The 20,000-nt window shown below is 34.3% G+C and overlaps 1 protein-coding gene across 4 annotated transcripts in view; it reads right to left on the bottom strand.

Annotated features, from left to right (window-relative positions):
* LOC124429389 (RNA pseudouridylate synthase domain-containing protein 2-like) overlaps positions 1-20,000 on the bottom strand; it is an 82,894-nt gene that overhangs the window by 24,277 nt on the left and 38,617 nt on the right. For all 4 annotated transcript variants that reach the window (XM_046974593.1, XM_046974594.1, XM_046974597.1 and 1 more), the window contains one exon: positions 3,461-3,565. In XM_046974593.1, the coding sequence (XP_046830549.1) occupies positions 3,461-3,565 (105 nt within the window). The remainder of the gene's footprint in view (positions 1-3,460; positions 3,566-20,000) is intronic.

Here is a 20,000-nt window from a genome sequence, read left to right as displayed (position 1 = left end):
GGAGGGAGGGAGGGAGGGGGAGGGATTACGACATGAATGAAACATAACAAAACAAAATGAAAAAAGAAAAGAAAAGAAAAGAAAAGAGAAAAGTCAGAACATTTTCCGGTATTACGTGCTATTTTTATTCTCATTAAAATGATCAACTAAGAAACTTATTAAAAAAAAGAAGAAGAAAAAGAAAATCATTCTAAAGGGATTAATGACAAAAATGAATCTACTGAACTATATCTCTCTATATGAATCTATTAACTATAATCGATCATCCTCTTGAAAATCTTAACATCTCGTTCGAATGTTTTGTGTATTTGGAAGAACAGTAAAAACAAAGAAAGAAAGAAAAAAAAAAGAAGAAGAAGAAGAAGAAGAAGAAAAAAGAAAAAGACCAACACACTTCAATAAGAATTGCCGTGAAATTTTCTCTTTTCCTTTTCCTGATTTTTCTTTTACTCTTTCTTTCTTTTTTTTCTTTTTCTTTTTTTTTTCTTGTTTCTTTTTCAAACAAACAAATCCATTTCTCGAAATAAGTTATGGCTTCCGTTGGTTATCTATATCCGAACGAGTTCCATCGGACTCTTCTCGATAGATAAACACGAGCGAACGTAGAAACGTTAGAAACGTTAGGAACGTAGGAATCATATAGATATAGAGAGATTTGATGATTTCGGAGCGCAAGAATCTTCGCGCCACTCGGCGACTCCGACGCTCTGGAGTTTCGGCTGTATCGACCGGCCATGAAAGTTCCCTCCCTTTCGACCTCCACCATTCTCTCCCTCTCTCTCTCTCTCTCTCTCTCTTTTTCTCTCTTTCTCTTTCACTCATACGGCTGACACCGAGCTCCTCCTATACCCTGTCTCGCCGCTTTCACAGCTTCGAGAGGGCTTTTGCCTTCCTCATCCTGCACGCGCCACGACGCTGTTGCTGTTACCGTTTGCTGTTACCGTCACCGTCACTCTGGATCGCTTCTGTTGCTGATACTCTTCTTCTTAACGTGCGTTATATTAGTATAACCACTTCTTGAATAAGAGGATTTCATGGTACAAGACCGACAGCAACAGTACGAGAAAGAGGGAGAGAGAGAGAGAGAGAGAAGGAGGGAGCAAAAGCAACAAAGTGTATGTATGTATGTGTGCGTGTCTTGTAAATTCACGTCTCGAAAATGTTCGAGCATTCTGATCGCATTCCAAAGAATCATAGATATGGATAATATCATCGACATACCTCATTTCGCGAGCATACAAATTTAAAACTAAAAGTGGACTTTTTTTTTGTATATATATATATATATATATATATATATATATATATATATATATACCTGTCCCGTTTGTACACAGTGTAGTCGCCTGTTGCTGTCCAACCGATAGAAATATCAATGAGAGTAGAGGAGGAGGAGATGATGGTACTGGTGATGGTGGTAGTAGTAAAGCTGAGTTGATAGGTGAGAGGGTAAGAAGAGAGAGAAAGAGGAAGAGGGATATACGTTGAAACGTAGAGATTTAACGGATTAAAGCTTCGGAGATTTCAGCTTTAAATCAATTTAGAAAGACGGGAAACGAGGATTCAAGCATCGTACAATGTTCTCTGACTATCTCTTTTCTCTCTCTCTCTCTCTCTCTCTCTCTATCTCTGTTTATGTCTATGTCTATGTCTCTCTGTATATCTTTTACCCTTTTCATTTTTATTATCATCATCTTTCTCTGAATTACTTCAACAGGAGAAATAAAGATAGATATACCAAGGAAAAGATAGAGAAAGAGAGATAGAGATAGTGCGCATCAAGTTCATCTCTAGTTTTATATACAAACCAGTTTTTGAAACGATTAACGGACAGGAAGGAGGTAGCGTAACGGGTCCTCCTTAACGTGAGCATACCATCCTCAAGACTTTAACAAGTACCCTAAGCAATTAATTTCGACGGGATCTCGAGTTAGCAGCCGAGCTGGTAGAAACTTCCTCGGTTATGTTAAAAAAGTAAATGTCGGTGGTTGGTCTACAAATTAGTACTCGACTTCGTTGGAACTAGAGAAAAGGGGAAGAAAAAGACAGAGAGAGAAAGATTGAGAGAGAGAGAGAGAGAGAGAGAGAGAGAGAGAAAGAGAGAAAGAGAGAAATCTTAAGGTTGAGAATACTTAATTAAATCTTGTAAGAGATAAAAGACCCAAAAGGAAAAACGGATGGATTCGTTTGGACAAATCCATCGAAATCGACACTGTTTTATTTTCTCTCTCTCTCTCTCTCTCTCTCTTTCAATTTAAAGATTCCAAAAAACGAAAGAAAAAAAGAGAAAGAAAGAAAGAAAGAAAGAGAAGAGAAAAAGAAGAGAAGAAGAAAAAAAAGAAAAAAAGCATCAGTGCCGTTAATAACGGTCGTAACTCGTATTTCAAAGTGAGAGCAGGGTGGTGTACCACGGCGGCAATAGTGTACGGTTAGGAGGGCGTGAGCATTTTCTTGGGCGTTTATTTCGTTAATGACGACAGCGGCGCAGATTAATGAGGACGGGCATCGTGGCGTCGAGCGACGCTCGTCGCCGCTGCCACGTACGTCAAATATCGACGAGAGTCGGACCAAAATACACGTTCAGTTCTCTCTCTGTCTCTCTCTTCCTCTCTCTGTCTTTCTCTTTTTCTCTCTTCATCTCTATCTCTCTAAACGATCCATTCCAAACCTGTTACGTACGGTTTATCGTCTATCCACGTGCTGCTACCGAGTTGCTGGCTCACGAGTACTGTGCTCCAAAATAGGTACACTTTTATAACAGGACAAATTTGTGGATCTGTACTTTTCAACGAGAGACAGAGAGAAAGAGAGAGAGAGAGAGGGACAGAGAGAGAGAGAGAGAGAGAGAGAGAGAGAGAGAGAGAGAGAAAGTGTGGGAAAGAAGATCAAATCGATTCAATGATTTTCATTACCTAATTATATATACTTTTATTTTAAGAAGCACTTATGCGTGGGAGAAAAAAAAATTTACGCAATTTTTCTTTCTGTTTTGTTTCAGAATCCAACGAAATTAGTCGTTTTATACGAACGTTGTAGGCGTGTATATAGAGATATATCTGGGCTATGTCGTGTATCTACGATTTCTGTTTGCCCAGCGTTTGCCCGAGTGACGTTACTGAAAGCTTTGGCGCTCGCTACTAGCCGTTATCCCATTACAAAAGCCTCGTCTCGCACGGTATGCGAGCATTAAGGCTATTACGCAAGAGCAAAGCGTCTTTCTCTATTATACACGATGATATCATAGCGTTGATTTCCAATTCGATTGGTCTAATTCTTATAGTTGAGGTGGACTTTTAGATATTGGGAGTAGGGTGGGTGAGAGAGAGAGAGAGAGAGAGAGAGGGGGGGGGGGAGGGGGAAGAGGTGGAGGGTCGAATGACGATGGGCTTGATAGTGATGGTAATGGTATTCGGAGGAATGAGAAAAATTATAAATTTATTATTATTATATAGTAATTCACCTTTTTCAAGTCCTTACTGGCATCGGCCTCCTCGGCTTTGCGTTTTTCCGTAACCTTAGAGGCGGGCAGTGGTATCGTTGTTTCGCGAAGGGGCTTCAAATCGATCTGTAACAAATGCGTCGATGGAAAATTTTTTTTTATATAGTATGACACACGTTGGTAAGGATGAATAAGTCACATACGTGTCCTGTATCGTTTATTAAAGGAAACATTTTTCTTTTCTTTTCTTTTTTTTTTTTTTTTTTTTTTTTTTTTTTTTTTTTTTTTTTTTTCATTAAAAGAAACAATACGAATTTGATTACGTCGAACGAAAGGAACTTACGTCGTATCTGAAATCAATCATTATAAGCTATATATATATATATATATATAAATTAAATTAATTTTTTGTTTTGTTGTGCATAAGATAATTATTGGTACGTTACAATTGGCGTCGTAGAATGGTCGAGAAACGAATTGGCAACGTTTAGCCACAGATGCAACCAGGTGTTAATAAAATGTTTATTTTTACATATCGTCGGATCTTTATAAACCGTCGACAAGTTTTATTGGACGATATATATTTGTTGATGGGTCTATAATACGTCGATATAAATACGCTTTGACAAATCTAAATGGGATTTGTCGGGGAACGTTGAATTACCATTCCTGACGATGACGATGGAACGATGACGAACGCCAGAGGGTGAGAAGGAGAAAGAGAGAGAGAGAGAGAGAAAGAGAGAAGGAGATAGAGAGAGAGAGAGAGAGAGAGAGAGAGAGAGAGAGAGAGAGTTCGGAATCGGTTACAATGATATTTCGGTTTGTGGAAATAAATTTGGCCATTCTCCTCTTCCTCCTCCTTTTCCCTCTCACAATCGTATGAAAGATCGTTGGAACGTTCAGAAAAGGAACGATGAATGACCGAAACGAAACGAACAGTCACCAGATCGAAGATCGACTTTTGTCTGGGAGTTAGGGGCCGGGGAGGGAGGATGGGAAGGTTAAAAGAGGGAGAGATGGAACGGACGGGTGGCAAAGTTTCGTTAGCGTTACCACATTCGTCGGCAATTATTTCTTCGACTGCGAATCGCAGTCAGTCGTGGTTGGTTCGTTTGGTTCGGTGCGAATGAGGCCTCACGGTCGCTAGGGTCGCCCCTGACAACGCCCTTGCCTGCATTGCGGTGCTCTCTCTTTCCACCCTAACTCTGCTTCTCTATCCTTCCCCCATAGCCCAACGCCAACGCTCGTCAAGAAATGCCGTTCCGTGAAAAGAGCAAGAAACGCGACTTAGCCCCTCGACCTACGAACCTACCACCAGCAGAGACCGGAGACTCTACAAACCCTCCTAGCGAGCGAGGAGGAACACACGTTCCTTCCAAAATCAATACCCCCATCGTATTCCTCGAAGAAAGAGAAAGAGAGAGAGAGAGAGAGACAGAGAGAGAGAGAGAGAGAGAGAAAGAGAGAGGGAAAGGGAGTCCTTTGTCCTGCTATTATATTTTTTTTCTTCCTTTTTCATCAGCTTACTTTTCTTACTTTTCTTTTCTTTTCTTTTTTCCTTTTCTTCTCTTTCTTTCTATCTATCCTTTTTTTTCTTTTTTTTCTTTTTTTTATAATGATTCCGACTTATTTATTTATTTCTTCTTCTTCTTCTTTTTCTTCTTTTTCTTCTTCTTCTTCTTCAAATAGAAATTTGTCAAAGCAATCGCAACAATCCAGGCATCGATTTATTCCTTTGAAAAATATTTTTTTTCCCTTTACCTTCGGTCCTTCCTTACTTTCCTTTGATATTTAGAAAACATAAAATGGCGGAAAATCGACCACATACAGAGAGAGAGAGAGAGAGAGAGAGAGAGAGAGAGAGAGAGAGATACCACTAGCTTAGCATTGTCCATGAGATTAACGACGTTCCATTCGTACTTCGACACGTTGCTTCGCTATGATAAATCGTTGGTGAACCCGTCGAACAATAATTGTCATCGTTCCACTGTCAGATACTACATACGTATATATATACATATATATATATATATATATATATATATATATATATATATATATATATATATATATCCGATCGGATCGATTATTAGGATAGGAGGAGCGTACGTTTATCGTTCTCTTACATTTTCGTTTCGTATTCTATCGAAATTTTTGCGCGTCCACGCAAAAAAATAAACGGGACAACGAGCAATTTAATTCCCATGAATTTTTTCTTTTTTTCTTTTTTTCCCAAATTCCGCCCCCCCCCAAATCCCCCTCCACCGTCCTCCTTGAAATAAAAATTACACGTCACGATTCATTTTCAGTTATTAAATATGAATCAAAAGATTGAGTAATTACTTCAAGGCAAAATTCAATAATCCTTTTCGTTTAAAAGTTTTTTTCCCCTCCCCTCTCCCCCTCCTTTTTTTCTTTGGTCTTTAAAGAAAAAAATCTCGCGAAGACACGTCGCCTTAACTGAAATTAAATAAGTGTGGGGAAGATAAATGAATGGAAAGGAAAATGGTGGAAAGAAAGAGGGGGAGAAAAAAGAAAAGAAGAAGAAGAAGAAGAAAAAGAGAAGGAAGAAAAAAATAAGATGGAGACAAGCGAAAAAAAAAAATAAAAATCGAGGAAAAATAGATAGAGATGACAAGATGACGAAGGAAGGAATGAAGGAAAGAAAGAAAAGAAAGAAAGAGAGAAATAGAGAATGAAAGAAAGAAAATGAAATAGGATAACATCCTGTAAGCTTTCAACCGAGTAAACTTCTTGATCAAAAGCGATGTGATTTATCTTCTTGATCTGAAACCTCGCTACAAACTGGAATATCTAGGTGAATTGACTGAAGCAATTCGTAAAAGTGAATTATTACAATAATTCTTTATCTAAACGTGACATAAAAGCGTGGATCGTAGAAGATCCTTTATCACGTTATACGAACCCGTTCAAGTATGCTCCATTCATTTTTCATCGAAAATAGGAATGGCAAAAGAATAATACGTTATCATTTTATTCTCTCGCAAAAAAGGATAATCATTAATCAATGTCCAAAAGGAATTAACTGCTAATATACTTTTTCTCATTATAGAAAACATTTCGGTAAATGGCACGTATGTAAGTAACATTGTTGTATTATTGTACATTATAGGAACGTAATTTTCTTTTTTTTTTCTTTTTTTTTGTAATTTCATTAAGTTCGTTAACGTATAATAGTAATACGAACGCTTACTTTGAGAAAATTACGACGAGAACGATTAAGAGGACGAGGATGATGACAAGACTCATGATGATGATGAATAACGATAGTGAAAAATTATTCGCTCCGTTGTTACGATGATTAGGTAAATGGCGCTAATGAAGTAAAAATTTATACGCTTAAGACAACACGGAATTTACGTCGATGAATTTCGTTGAAAAATTATTACAACGTTGTATTAATAATTTCCCTATACCCTCACCTCCCGACCCACCCCCACCCCTCTCTCCAAGGAAATATTTAATCGATAATTTAATTCATGTACACACACACACACACACACACACACAGATACATATATTTCGTAATTGACATTTATTCGATAATTGATCTCATTAAAATGTCCCTGGCGCGTTGATAATTTTGCATTTCACAAAAAGAGAATACAATTATTGTTTCGCGTTACATTAGGATCAGATGTTAAGTAAAAATAAGAGAAGAGAGAGAAAAAAAAAAAAGAGTAAAGTAGATACCCGGTCATTTTTCATACTACTTTCATCATCCATCCGTTCGTATCGGAATTCCAAGTAATTTGCAGTAAAACGAGCGTGCGACGATATCTTTTACTAGAAGAGAGAATAAAGAAAATGTATTCTTACGAGTAAGAGAAAGCATGAGCGGAATCATGAAAAAAGATTATAAACGCGTGAAAGAGGGGGTAAAAAAGAAGAAGGAAAAAAAAAAGAAAAAAAAAAAAAAGAAAAAACAGCAGAAGAGGAGGAAGAAGAAGAAGAAAGATAATAGAAAAGAGGAAGCAACAGCAGAAAAAGAAAATGAAAACGAATAGAAAAAAGAAGAAGAAGTAGAAGTAGAAGAAGAAGAAGAAGAAGAAGAAGAAGAAGAAAAAGAAGAAGAAGAAGAAGAAGAAGGAAAAAAAATATATATATACAAAGCTACACGATGTCTCGTTCTCGTCGTCACGTTTCGTTACGAACGGAATATCTCATTTCCTAATGGGCCAAGTCAGAGAAAACTCTCTTCTCTATCTTCCAAATGTCTCTCTCACAACCCTCTCTTTCTGTCGACCATCCCCCTCCACCCCCTTTTACACCGCTTCACCTAGCCCCATCCCACCATCCTCACCCCCCACTGCCCCTTCCTCGAATCCTTCTCGTTCACCCAAGGCAGCTTCTTTTGTAATTAAATGCCACGAACGAGTCACGAGCGTGTGAAAGAGCAAAAGCGCTGCCGTCAGCGATGCGGTCTCGTCGCGCACCGTGTGTTACACCGAGAATAAGCAATCAGAGGGATTTCTCTCTGTGTACGAGATGGTGTATGTGGTTGTCGATTAAAGAAGAAAAAAAGAAGAAAAAAGAAAAAGAAAAAAGAAAAGAGAGAGAGAGAGAGAGAGAAGAAAATGAAAAGGAAAGAAATATTCGTAGGCAGTAGGTCGGAAAAGAAAAAAAAAAAAAAAAAAAAAAAAAAAAAAAAAAAAAAAAGAGAAAAAGAATTTCGTATTGTACAATTTCGATTTGAAAGTAACTTCTATTGAAATTTCACGTTTGCTTTATTCATTGTGTCATGATTATTAAAATTATTATTCTAGTATGATTTTCAATAAAGAGAACGTGCGTGGTCGTCGATTAAAAAAAAAAAAAAAAAAGAAAAAAAAGAAGAAGAAAAGAAAAAAAGAAAAGAAAAAAAGAAAAAAAGAAAGAAAATACAACCATGGTGGAAGTAGATCGGAAAAAAAAAAAGAAAAGAAAAGAAAAACAATTTCGATGACATAACTTTGATCTTAAAACGACTTCTATTCAAATCGCATATTTGATTTATTCATTGTGTTGTGATTATTAAAATATCTAGTATGATTTCAATAACGTGAACGTACACGTATATACTACAGTAACCATATACTACAGCATAACTTAACCATATACTACAGTATATGGTTATCGATTAAAAAAGAAAGAAAAGGAATAAAAAAAGAAAAAAAAAAGAAAGAAAGAAAGAAAGAAAAAAAGAAAATCATAGCAGTAGATCGGACAAAACATTTCGATGGTATAACTTCGATTTTAAAGTGACTTCTATTTAAATTGTACATTTGCTTTATTCATTTATGTTGTTATTATTAAAATGTAGTTACTCCGGTATGATTTCGATGTACGAGAACGAGTATGGGGATACGATAATAGGAAAAAAAAGAAGAAAAGAAAAGAAAAGAAAAGAAAAGAAAAGAAAAGAAAAGAAAAGAAAAAAAGAAAAAGAACGAACGAAGAAGAAATAATCATAGAAATATAGATTGAAAATGCATTTAAATTGTTAAACTTCGTTTCTTAAAGTGATTTCGATCGAAATTGCATGCTTGTTTGCCTTAATCATTATACTGTGATTATTAATAACTTGGCTCTAGCGTTTAATGTGAAAAGAACGTGTGTGTGTGTGTGTGTGTGTGTGTGATTGTTGATAAGAAGAGAAAAAATTCAAACTAAAATTAAAAAGAAAAAAAAAAAAGAAAAGAAATAGAAAAAAGTAGTCGTGGCAATAGATTTGAAAAAAAAAGAAATGAAAAGAAAAGAAAAAAAAGGAAAAACATTTTAATGATATATCTCTTTCTCTCTCTCTCTATATATATATATATATATAGAAAGAGAGAGAGAGAGAAAGAATTTCGATTTTAAAGTGATTTCGATCGAAATTGCAAGCTCGTTTGCTTTAATCTCTATCATGGGGTTATTAAAACGTAACACTAATACGAAAGACAGTTAATATTTATCTTTCCTTTCGTTTTCTTCTAATTTGTGTAATGTAAGTTTTATTAAACGTTTTCCTTCACGCCCGCACGTAACCAAACCCACCCATCTAGCCACCTACTCGCTCATTCAACTAAATGTATGTAGTATGTAAACACACATACACACACACACACACATACACACATATATATATATATATACATACATACACACAGGAACAAGCATGCATACACATATAAACCCCGATAGTATCGAGATAAGTAATGAACTTTTAAAACAACAAAGCTTTTAATAAACGAACGCTCTGACCTCTTTGTATTTTAGCCTACGTATTTTATAATGTTAAATGGTATAAGTTTTCTTTCCCCGAGGATATATATATATATATATATATATATATATATATGATCGCTGGTAGAGATGAAACTATTTATAATAAAAATTACTAACTTTTACTGAAAGTTTCTCTTAAGTTTTTCTTAACGTTGCGAGTATAAATTCCGTATGTTTAACTAAGCAATGACCGTGACTTTTTTCTTTTCTTTTCTTTTCTTTCTTTATATATTAATACGTGAAAAGAAAAGTAAAAAGAAAACAACCAAAAAAAAAAAAAAACAAAAAAAAAAAAATCGCTAAATTTTCCTTAGAGATATTAACGAAATTAATTTTATACCACAATGATATCATCTTTCCATTAATATTATTACCAAGAGACTAAGGACGAAAAAAAAAAAACAAAAGAAAAAAAGAACAAAAAATTAAAAAGAAAAGAAATTAAAAAAGTTGGTATCCGCAAACTATGTAATGCTTTTGTCGAGCTTCTGCCAATCATGAACACATGTCGCCGATATACGTACCAGAAAAAAAAAAAAAAAATAAGAAAAGAGTAAAAAAAGAACAAAGAAAAAGGAAGGAAAAAGAAACTTCGTTAATTCGAAAACAGTCGGCTGTTTGAAGATCTATTAGTATCTTGACGTGAACGTCAAGCATACATAGAATTTCTTCTCTAAATCAATTGTGGATTAGCGATCTCGTTTTTCCTTTGGGTTTACCGTAAATTTCCATTGTATTTAAACGAGCTACTTATATGCTTTGCCTTCTTGAATTAGATAGTAGTCCTGTATTCTACACAACTAAGAACAACGATAACGCAACAGAGTTTTGAAACTTTCATAAAACGTTCTCTCCAAGTTCTTTGACCATCTTGTAGTAAAGAAAATAATAGGATTACGAAGAATAATAATAATAATAAAAAAAAAAAAAAAAAAAAAAAAAAGAAAAAGAAAAATAAAATAAAAGAAAAAGAAGAAGAAGAAGAAGAAGAAGAAGAAGAAAAAGCCAAGAATACAAAGAACAATAATACATGATTATCTAATATACTTTAAAAATGAATCTGACTGAGTCAAATTCTGATATTTTTTTATTTTTTATTTTATTTTATTTTTTTTCTATTAATATCTCTTCTCTTTTCTTTACCTTCTGAATAACTGAACGAATGAACGAACCACAACCGGTCGGGTCAGTGTCGAGGGAATTAGAATAGTATGTAAAAAAAAAAAATTTCACGCAGGATCGCTGATCGATGATCTTTTTCTATCCCCCTTCATCCCCCTCTCACCCTCCCCCGCCCACTATCCCAACCCGAAAGTAAATTTAAAGATTAATCCTAGAGACTGATAACTTATGCATACCGCTCGGTGGTCCATGACGGAAATATGCGATTATGTACGTGCATATAAATAGCCACAAGAGAGAGAGAGAGAGAGAGAGAGAGAGAGAAAGAGTGTATGGATGGTCTATGTGCGAAAGAAAAACAGAGAGAACAAAAAGAGAAGACCGGTTTGTGGGATCACGTAATTTGTACAAACAGAAAAAGAAAAAAGAAAGAAAGAGAAACAAAAAAAAAAAAAGAAAAGGAAAAATATACATAAAGAATGATATTTCAAAAATTTATATATAAGGACCAAAAATATTATAAAAAAAAAAGAAAAAAAAACTATACTGCATAGACAGACCATCGAGATTCATGTGGTCATTCAACGAAATCAAATTTTATTGGAATATTCCCCCCTCCCCACCTCTCTCTCTCTCTCTCTCTCTCTCTCTCTCTCTCTCTCTCTCTCTCTCTCTCTCTCTCTCTCCCTTTCATTCTCATTGTTTGACGTTATCTACGTTTTAATGTTTTCTAAGGACTTTAAGAAATTTTTTCTAAAGTACAAAGTCAATCGTCAAGTTTGGCTTTTTGGTCAAATCAGATTCGTCGTACCGTACATATTTTGATCCATGAAGCTGTTAAACCGAGTTAAACGTAGTCCTACCGTATAACCCTCGTTTTATTCTCTACCCTAGAACACTACCTCTTGTTTTCTTCATTTCCCTCTCTCCCTACCCCCCGTTTCTCTCTCTCTCTCTCTCTCTCTCTCTCTCTCTTTCTTTCTTTTATTTCTCTTTATTTCCTTTTTCTTTCACCATGCACCATTCCGTTGCTATGGCCCCTTTTACGTTTTCTCTTTGGAGAATATAGAAATCAACGCTTCTCGCTCGAGTTAATCTAAAATTTCGTTGGATTTTACAATGGAACCGTCAAAAACTAAAAAGAAAAAAAAGAAAAGAAAAAAACATAGAAAAGAGAGAGAGAGAGAGAGAGAGAGAGAGAGAGAGAGAGAGAATTTTTTCGTACGTTGACTCTATGAACCCTTGGATATCTAATGTTATAATGATTATGGATGATTTAAGTGGACGATGAGAGAACAGAGGAATTGTAAACATTGTTATAACAACGTATAATAATAATAATAATAATAATAATAATAATAATAATAATAATATTAATAATAATAATAATAAATAAATAAATAAATAAATAAAAAGAAAAAAATTAAATTATTGGACTTGACCAGTTTCGATTTAGAAAAAAGGATTCTGACGACCATCCCATTTTTCGATTTGCGTGTTAGAGACAAAAGGGGGAAATAGATAGGTAAGATAATCAGATGGTATTAAGTAAATAAACGAAATTCATAGAAGTTCAGTAAGCAGTGTAAGTAGATAGATATGAGTTAGAAACACGCGATTGGAATGGCCAGCTATTGTCTCGCACGCTTTCATGTGTGATCTAAGGATAATGAAGAAAAGGATATATATATATATATATATATATATATATATATATATATATCATTAATATTTATCATTAATATCATTGGTTAAAAGAGAATACATTTTTAGGAGTATTTTGAAGAGAGATAGGAAGATAAAGATAAAGAGAAAGAGCAAAGAAGAGAAGTGAATGAGAGAGAGAGAGAGAGAGAGAGAGAGAATAAAAGTAGAACACGAGAGAATAAGATTGAAGGAATAAAGAGAAGGTGGGATTGTTTGTTGGATGGATTAGGGATGAAAATAAAAAAGAAGAAAAAAGAAAAAGCAAATAGAAAAAGTAAAAAACAAAGGAAAAAAAAAAAAGAAAGTTAAAAAAGAAGAAAGAAAAAAGAGAAAGTAAAATAGAGAGGGGTGGGTTGGGGGGCGGGGAGGGCCCAAAGCCACGAAACGAGCGAAGAACACGCGATGTCCTTTTGATCGGTGTCCGTATTTCCTTTCTGTGGTCTGCCGTCGCATATCCAACGGGAAAGACAAAGACAAAAGAGAAAAGAGAAGAGAACGGACTAGTGAAGAGAAGTGAAGAGAAGAGAAGAGAAGAGAAGAGGAAAAAGAGGAGATGGATTGGTAAAGGATGAAGAGAAGGGTGAAGGGAGAAAGGGGTGGGGGGTTGAAAGTTGCACGAGGGAATGATGGTTGGGTATTATCACGGGGTGGGCTCGCGTGTCGACAGAACGTATATTCTACTTCACGTTACGATTCGTTCATGGCTATGGTTTGGGTGTTGCAGAACACCCAAAGGGGCCCTACCTATATATAACTTTTACTGCGGGATGCGTCATCCTTGATATAAATTATTTATTATAATAACTGTTACTTGTCGTTAAATAAAGCTTGAAAAAAAAAAAAAGAAAAAAGAGAAAGAAAGAAAAACTGCTTCGTCGGTTCCTGTAATTCTTTCATTGTATTAACTTTTCCAACGGAAATATTCGCTTTAATTATCCGTCGTAATAATAAATACCAACTGACTCTTTTAGCCATCGTAGAATTTGTAGAATTTCGTTAGGGGGAAAAAATGAAAGGGACAATTTGATTAAAAAAAAAAAAGACAAAAAGGAAATAAAGGATGAAAATAAAAGTTTCACGTATAGTTCATTTAATATTAATGTTCATAAAGTTTCAATAAGATAAATGATAACATATCAAACTAATTTATTAATAATCGTTTTAAGCGTGAATATAAAATGAATGATCGAAGATCGGATTCTTTCTTACAAACTATTTTACGTTAATCATCGAGCGAGTAATTAAAAGTTTACCAAGTGATTTGAATGAAAGAAAAAAAAAAAAAAAAAAAAAAAAAGAAAAAGAAAAAGAAAGCAGGGAAAAGAAAAGACGATAATAAAATGAAAAATAAAAAGTAAATAAAGAAGGATTAATTAAAAATCATTATCACGTTATTACATTAAAAGTTCAATCAAGAAAAGTTAAATCTAATAATTATAGAATGATCTCTAGTTTTATCCTTTTTGCGAATTTTCTCGATCGCGATTAAACGAATGAAACAACAGGATTGTAAAATTTACGTGAAATCATATTAGTTGATGAGTATTAGAACTCATGGTAATCAACGTGAATCTTCTAAGTCATCTAGTGGGATTAGTCGACGACAAAACGTTCTTCTCTTTATGTGGTACGTCGTATTGAGAAGGAAAGAGATAATTCTATACAAGAAAAGTAAGAGAGAGAGAGAGAGAGAGAGAGAAAATTCGACCGTGAAAGCCGCGAAAGCTTCGCGAAAGCTTAACGAAAGCTTTCGCGAAGGCTGCCAGCATTCCTTCGGGATTCCTGTGATTCTCTCATTTCCCTCTTTATCTCTCTACTCTCTCTCTCCTTTCCTAGCTGGGGTATACACGTCGCAGTGATGTCATAACATACAAGAGAAAGAGAGAGAGAGAGAGAGAGAGAGAGAAAGAGAGAAAGAGAAAGAGAGAACGAGACGTTTTAATTAATTTCCTCGTCCTAGCGAAAAACGACGACGACGATGCGATGTAACGCCTCGTCTCCTGCTCATACAGTTTCACAGGATTTCTCTATATATGTATGTGTATGTGTATGTGTGTGGGAAGAAATACGTATGTCTGTCTATATGTATTATATGTGTGTATGGCTTGGGATAACGTATGAAGGAAGAACCAAATGAAAAGGAGAATGAAGAGGTGAAGAAGGAAGAGGAAAAGAGGAGGAGGAGGAGGTAGAATACTCTACAGGATACCAGTACTTCATTATTCGTGTTTTCGAAAAATTTCTTCACGATCTAAATCGATCTGAAAGTTTTCATTTAATCATATCGATCGTCTATATTCATACTACTCTAAGAAATATCCGATTCTAATTGTTATCATTTAAAAATGAGAAAATATTTCGTCATTCAGTAAACAAGAACGAATAAATAATATCCATTTTATCAATGAAACGATTTCGTTTATAGAGAGAGAAAGAGAGAAAATAAAGAAAAAAAAGGAAAAAAAAAAAAAAAAGGAAATGTTATCTACGATATACGTAACGATAATATCAATACTTAATGATATCAACTAACGATCGATTTATCGTTATTTATCGTTTAGAAATGATTAAAAGAACTTATCGGATTCGTTCGATTGCTTTTATTCATTTATTACGCGTAATAAAATTGATCCCAAGTAAAAAATTAATATCCGATCATTTCAAACTTTTCAAATGAATAAATTGACGTTTTAATGTTTAGATGTAATTAAATATTTAATATATCGTTTAAATGGCTTTTCATAATTACTCGCAAGAGTAAAATAATGCGCGATATGATATTAGATATGTATATGGATACACAGATGGGTGGGTAGGTAGATAGGTAGGTAGGTAGGTCGATAGGTTGGTAGAATAGTTTGGTGTACGCGTTGAAAACATAAAATTATTATATGTATTCCATGGACCTGATGATGAGGGTAGTAGGGACAGGCAGGAGGAAGAGAAAGGCCCCTATACATATATACATATATACATATATATATATATATATATATATATATATATATATATACATCCGTACAGAAATTAATTTCAATTAAATTACAAAATTATCGTAACGCAAGCGTCGGTATATGGAAACGTTAATATCGTTTTATTTACCATTTTAACCACGCGACTAATTTTTCACATCTATGTTTGCGCGTGAGCGAACACACACACACACACACACACACACATACGGAGGGAGTGGAAGAGGGATGGACGATATGAAACGTATAATATAAATTTTATTTCTAAACGTAAAAACGAACATGAATTAAAATACAACATAGGAAATTCTACTGATTAATTAATTAATTAATTAAATAAATAATTAATTAACTTGACTAATTCAATTGAATTTAATAGACGATGACGAAAGGAGAAAAGCAAAAAAAAAAAAAGAAAAAAGGAAAAGAAAGAAAGATAAAGAACAATAAAACGAAACTCCTTCGTAAGGATTTGCCCGAAGATTTGATCATAAAATTATAATTTTATCGGACTAATTTCAAAACGTTATTCTTTCTTTTTTCCTTTATATATATATATATATATATATGGTGGTTGTCTCTAAAAAAAAAAAGATTGTCTTCATTCGTTATCTGCACGTTAGTTGCTTTATATGACAGCAATTAAATGTATAAAAACGAATGAAACTTTTGGTACAGTCTAATAATAATATATTTAAATATTACCAACGTCAGATATTATTATGAAGAAGGACGAAAAACGCAAATGAATTTCGTCCGACTTACAATTAGATAAGAGAGGATGTCGTTCGTTCTCATTCGGGCAAATTTATTTCCGAAGGAATTAAAGTCACGCAACTATGAAGTAAGGAGGAAGAGGGAGGGCAGGGGGGGGGGAGGGAGAGAAGTTAAAGGAAGGTAGGAATGTAAGAGGATGATGGAAAAAGGAGAGAGAGAGAGAGAGAGAGAGAGAGAGAGAGAGAGAGAGAGAGAGAGAGAGAGAGAACAGGATAACGGAGAGGAAGGTGACAGAAAGGAAGGTGACGGAGAGGAGTTTGGTGGATAGTTAAAAGAAGGTAAGAAGAACGAGACGACTGTTATATTTTCGTGATATAAGGGTAGAATTTAAGTTAGTATTCTCGATTATATCGTCGTGTATTTCAGTTGAAATATATCGTTGAAATATTTATCGCGTTAGTTGTATACTTTTCGGTGCTTTGTACGAACGCGTACCCGGGATACAAAGAAGAATAATAGTAAAAAAGCGAGTTTGGTTGTAGTTATTGCTATTGCTGTTTTGAAATAAAAGGAGAAAGAAAGAGAGAGAGAGAGAGAGAGAGAGAGAGAGAGAGAGAGAGGGATTTAGAGAAAGAAGGAGAAGGAAATGCCAGCGGTGTGAGAGAGGGAGGTGGGGGAGGATGAATTAACGTATACGGTAAGTTTTAATCGTTCTCCCTGTAGGCTAATTATTGGTCTTGATGTAGCTTGCTAGCGGCATTAAATCGCGAACTGGAATATGTTGAAGCTACAATAACGAAGAACAGAAATAGAGAGAGAGAGAGAGAGAGAGAGAGAGAGAGAGAGAGAGAGAGAGAGAGAGAGAGAGAGAGAGAGAGAGAGAGAAAGAGAAAGAGAAAGAGATGACAGACTGTTAACGAAATCAAATGGCGTGCGCACGTATGTATGTGTAGTATATATATATATATATATATGCGTGTGTATTTATGTATATCTGTGTTAACATGCTAACAATTCCCATTGAAACGATTCTGCGTGTTGTTTAGTTTCTACGATCGGTGTGTGCCTCCAAGGACATTCTCTCATAGCAACGTATAAATACAGTGTATACATCAAAGTAAAAGAAGTGAAAGAAAGAAAGAGAGAGAGAGAGAGAGAGAGAGAGAGAGAGAGAGAGAGAGGGTGAGAGAGGGTGAGGAGGGATACAAAAACCAGGACAAATCTGGAGAATTTCAAACTTTAACTGCGGCTTGTCAGAACTTTTCAAATTAATATTTAAATAGGATTTTTCTACTCTTTATTATTATTATTATTATTAATATTATTATTATTACTATTATTATTATTATTATTATTATTATTATTATTATTATTTCTTTTTTTATTTCGTTTCTCTTTTCTCCTTTTATTTTCCCGTTTTTCCAGCATCGATAACCCAAATTCCATAATTGCGTCAGATGGAGAGAGAGAGAGAGAGAGAGGGAGAGAGAGAGGGAGAGAAATTTTTTTGAAAAAGAAGAAAAAGAAAGAGAGAAGAAGAAACGAAATTAAAATAGAATCTTGAAAACTCGGTAATCGGTCAAAATTACCGTACTCTCTCAAAGTAGTTTTTAACTAACGAGAAAGAAGAATCCGATTCAATGAAAAGTATATAAGAAGTATAAAGGAGAAAGAAGAAGAGAAGAAGAAAAGGAAAAATTCGAAGTAAAAAAAGAAAAAGAAAAAAAAAAAGACAGAAAAAAAAGAAAAAGAAAAAGAATAAACGAGAGAAGAAGAATATCTAGAACCTCGATAATCGAACGAAATCGCTATGAAAACTCGTCGCGTCGTTCCTCTTTCCCCCTTCCTCTCTTTCTCTCTCTCTTTCTCTCTCTCTCTCTCTCCTCTTCTTCTCTCTATCGTCTCTCTTCGTGAAAGAACTTTAGATCTAACAGGAAAGAAGGATATCTCTCGTCTTTCGGGGTTACCTAAAAATCACAATATCAATGGATAAACGAGCGATATTAAAGCAAGGCCTCCCGCCGCCCCGCGAAAAACGAAGTAAAAGAATTCAATTCCGTTGGTTTGCTTCTATAGGTTTCTCTCTCTCTTTCTTTTTTTATTCTCCTTCTTCTTCTGTTCTTTTTTCTTTTTCTTTCTTTTTTTATTTTTTTATTTTTTTATTTTTTTCTTTTTATTTTTTTGTTAAACGCAAAAGATAAGGAATAGAGAGGATAAATGAAGAGAGAGAGAGAGAGAGAGAGAGAGAGAGAAGGCGCGCGCGGAGGCGCGGAGGTGAATTTAACCTTTAGCTCGAAGGTACGAAGGATTCAGAAGCAGACGAGGACTGCGAGAAGGGGAAGAAGAAAAAGAAAAAGAAGGAGAAGGAGAAGGAGAAGGGAGAAAGAAGGGGAAGAGTCCATAAAGAGGGGCATAAAGTGAGGGAGGGTCGTGGGTGGTAATACGCACAAAGGACGATCGATAAGAAGGCCTGTTGCTCTATGAGAGAAATGTCGACGACTTTCTTCTACTTCTTCTTCTACTTCTTTTCTACTTCTTTTCTTTTCTTTTCTTTTCTTTTCTTTTCTTTTCTTTAGTTTTTCTTTTCTTTTTTCTTTTTTTTTCTTTTTTTTTTCTTTTTTTCTAACACACTACCATTACTACTACTATATTACTACTACTACTACTACTACTACTACTACTAGTACTGTTTACTATTACTATTACTGATGCTCCTTTCAGCGTAATCACACCGATACAAATTTTTCCATCAATAGACCAAGGGAAAGACTTTTGTGAAATAAGAATTTGTAGGCAATGGCAAAAGTTCACGGTGGCAAAAGTAAAATTACTTTATTGTTTCGACTCGATCGTAGTAGATTCATCGGGTTATGGAAACGTAAAGGAGAAAATGTATATATATATATAAGAGAAAGGAGAAGGGTGGAGAATGGTTCAGGTCGATAAGGAAGGCCTGTTGCTTGATAAAAGGGATCCCTTTGTGTAAGAATATCGCAGTTGAATATTACCTATGTTATATAAGGTATATTATACCTTATATTGCGACTATATTAAATTATCAACTTTATATTTACATTTATATTTTTTCTGTTTTTTAATTAATTATTACGAATGCATTCTCTCTCTCTCTCTCTCTCTCTCTCTCTCTCTCTCTCTCTCTCTCTATCTCTTTCTCACTCTCTACGGAAATATATATATATATATATGATTATTATATTAATATTATATATACCATTGTAATAATAATAATATACACGTATACATATTTTGTTTTGCGATTATATTAAATTATCAGTTTCATATTTATATTTATATTTATATTTATATTTATATTTATATTAATATTTATATTAATATTATATTTATTGTTTTTTTACTTGATCATATTATTATTTATTACCAATTTAAATTTAATCGATGATAATTTTTTCTTTCTTTCTTTTTTTCTTTCTTTCTTTCTCTTTAATCGATAATAAAATACGATTGTTTGACCTGTAGTGTATCATCCTACAATAATAAAACTTTACGCATACTCGGTTCGTGTTATATCGATAAGATTTTTTTTTCTTTTTTTTTTTTTTTTTTTTACAAGATTATTTTTCAACGTTACGTATGTAATAGAATTGAATAGAAGTTCGAAAAGGAAAGGGAGAGAAAAGTATTATGTAAAACAATGGTTAGTATGTTTTATAACATCAAAGACGTAACTTCGAACGGGCCAAAGACTTTTCTGGGTTTAGGTTGCATGACTTTTTCGTTACGAGCCATAT

Source organism: Vespa crabro, chromosome 15 (assembly GCF_910589235.1).
Source record: "Vespa crabro chromosome 15, iyVesCrab1.2, whole genome shotgun sequence".
Lineage (NCBI taxonomy): Eukaryota > Metazoa > Arthropoda > Insecta > Hymenoptera > Vespidae > Vespa > Vespa crabro.
Note: the sequence above shows the minus strand (reverse complement) of the source record. Positions and strands in the feature narration are given on the sequence as shown.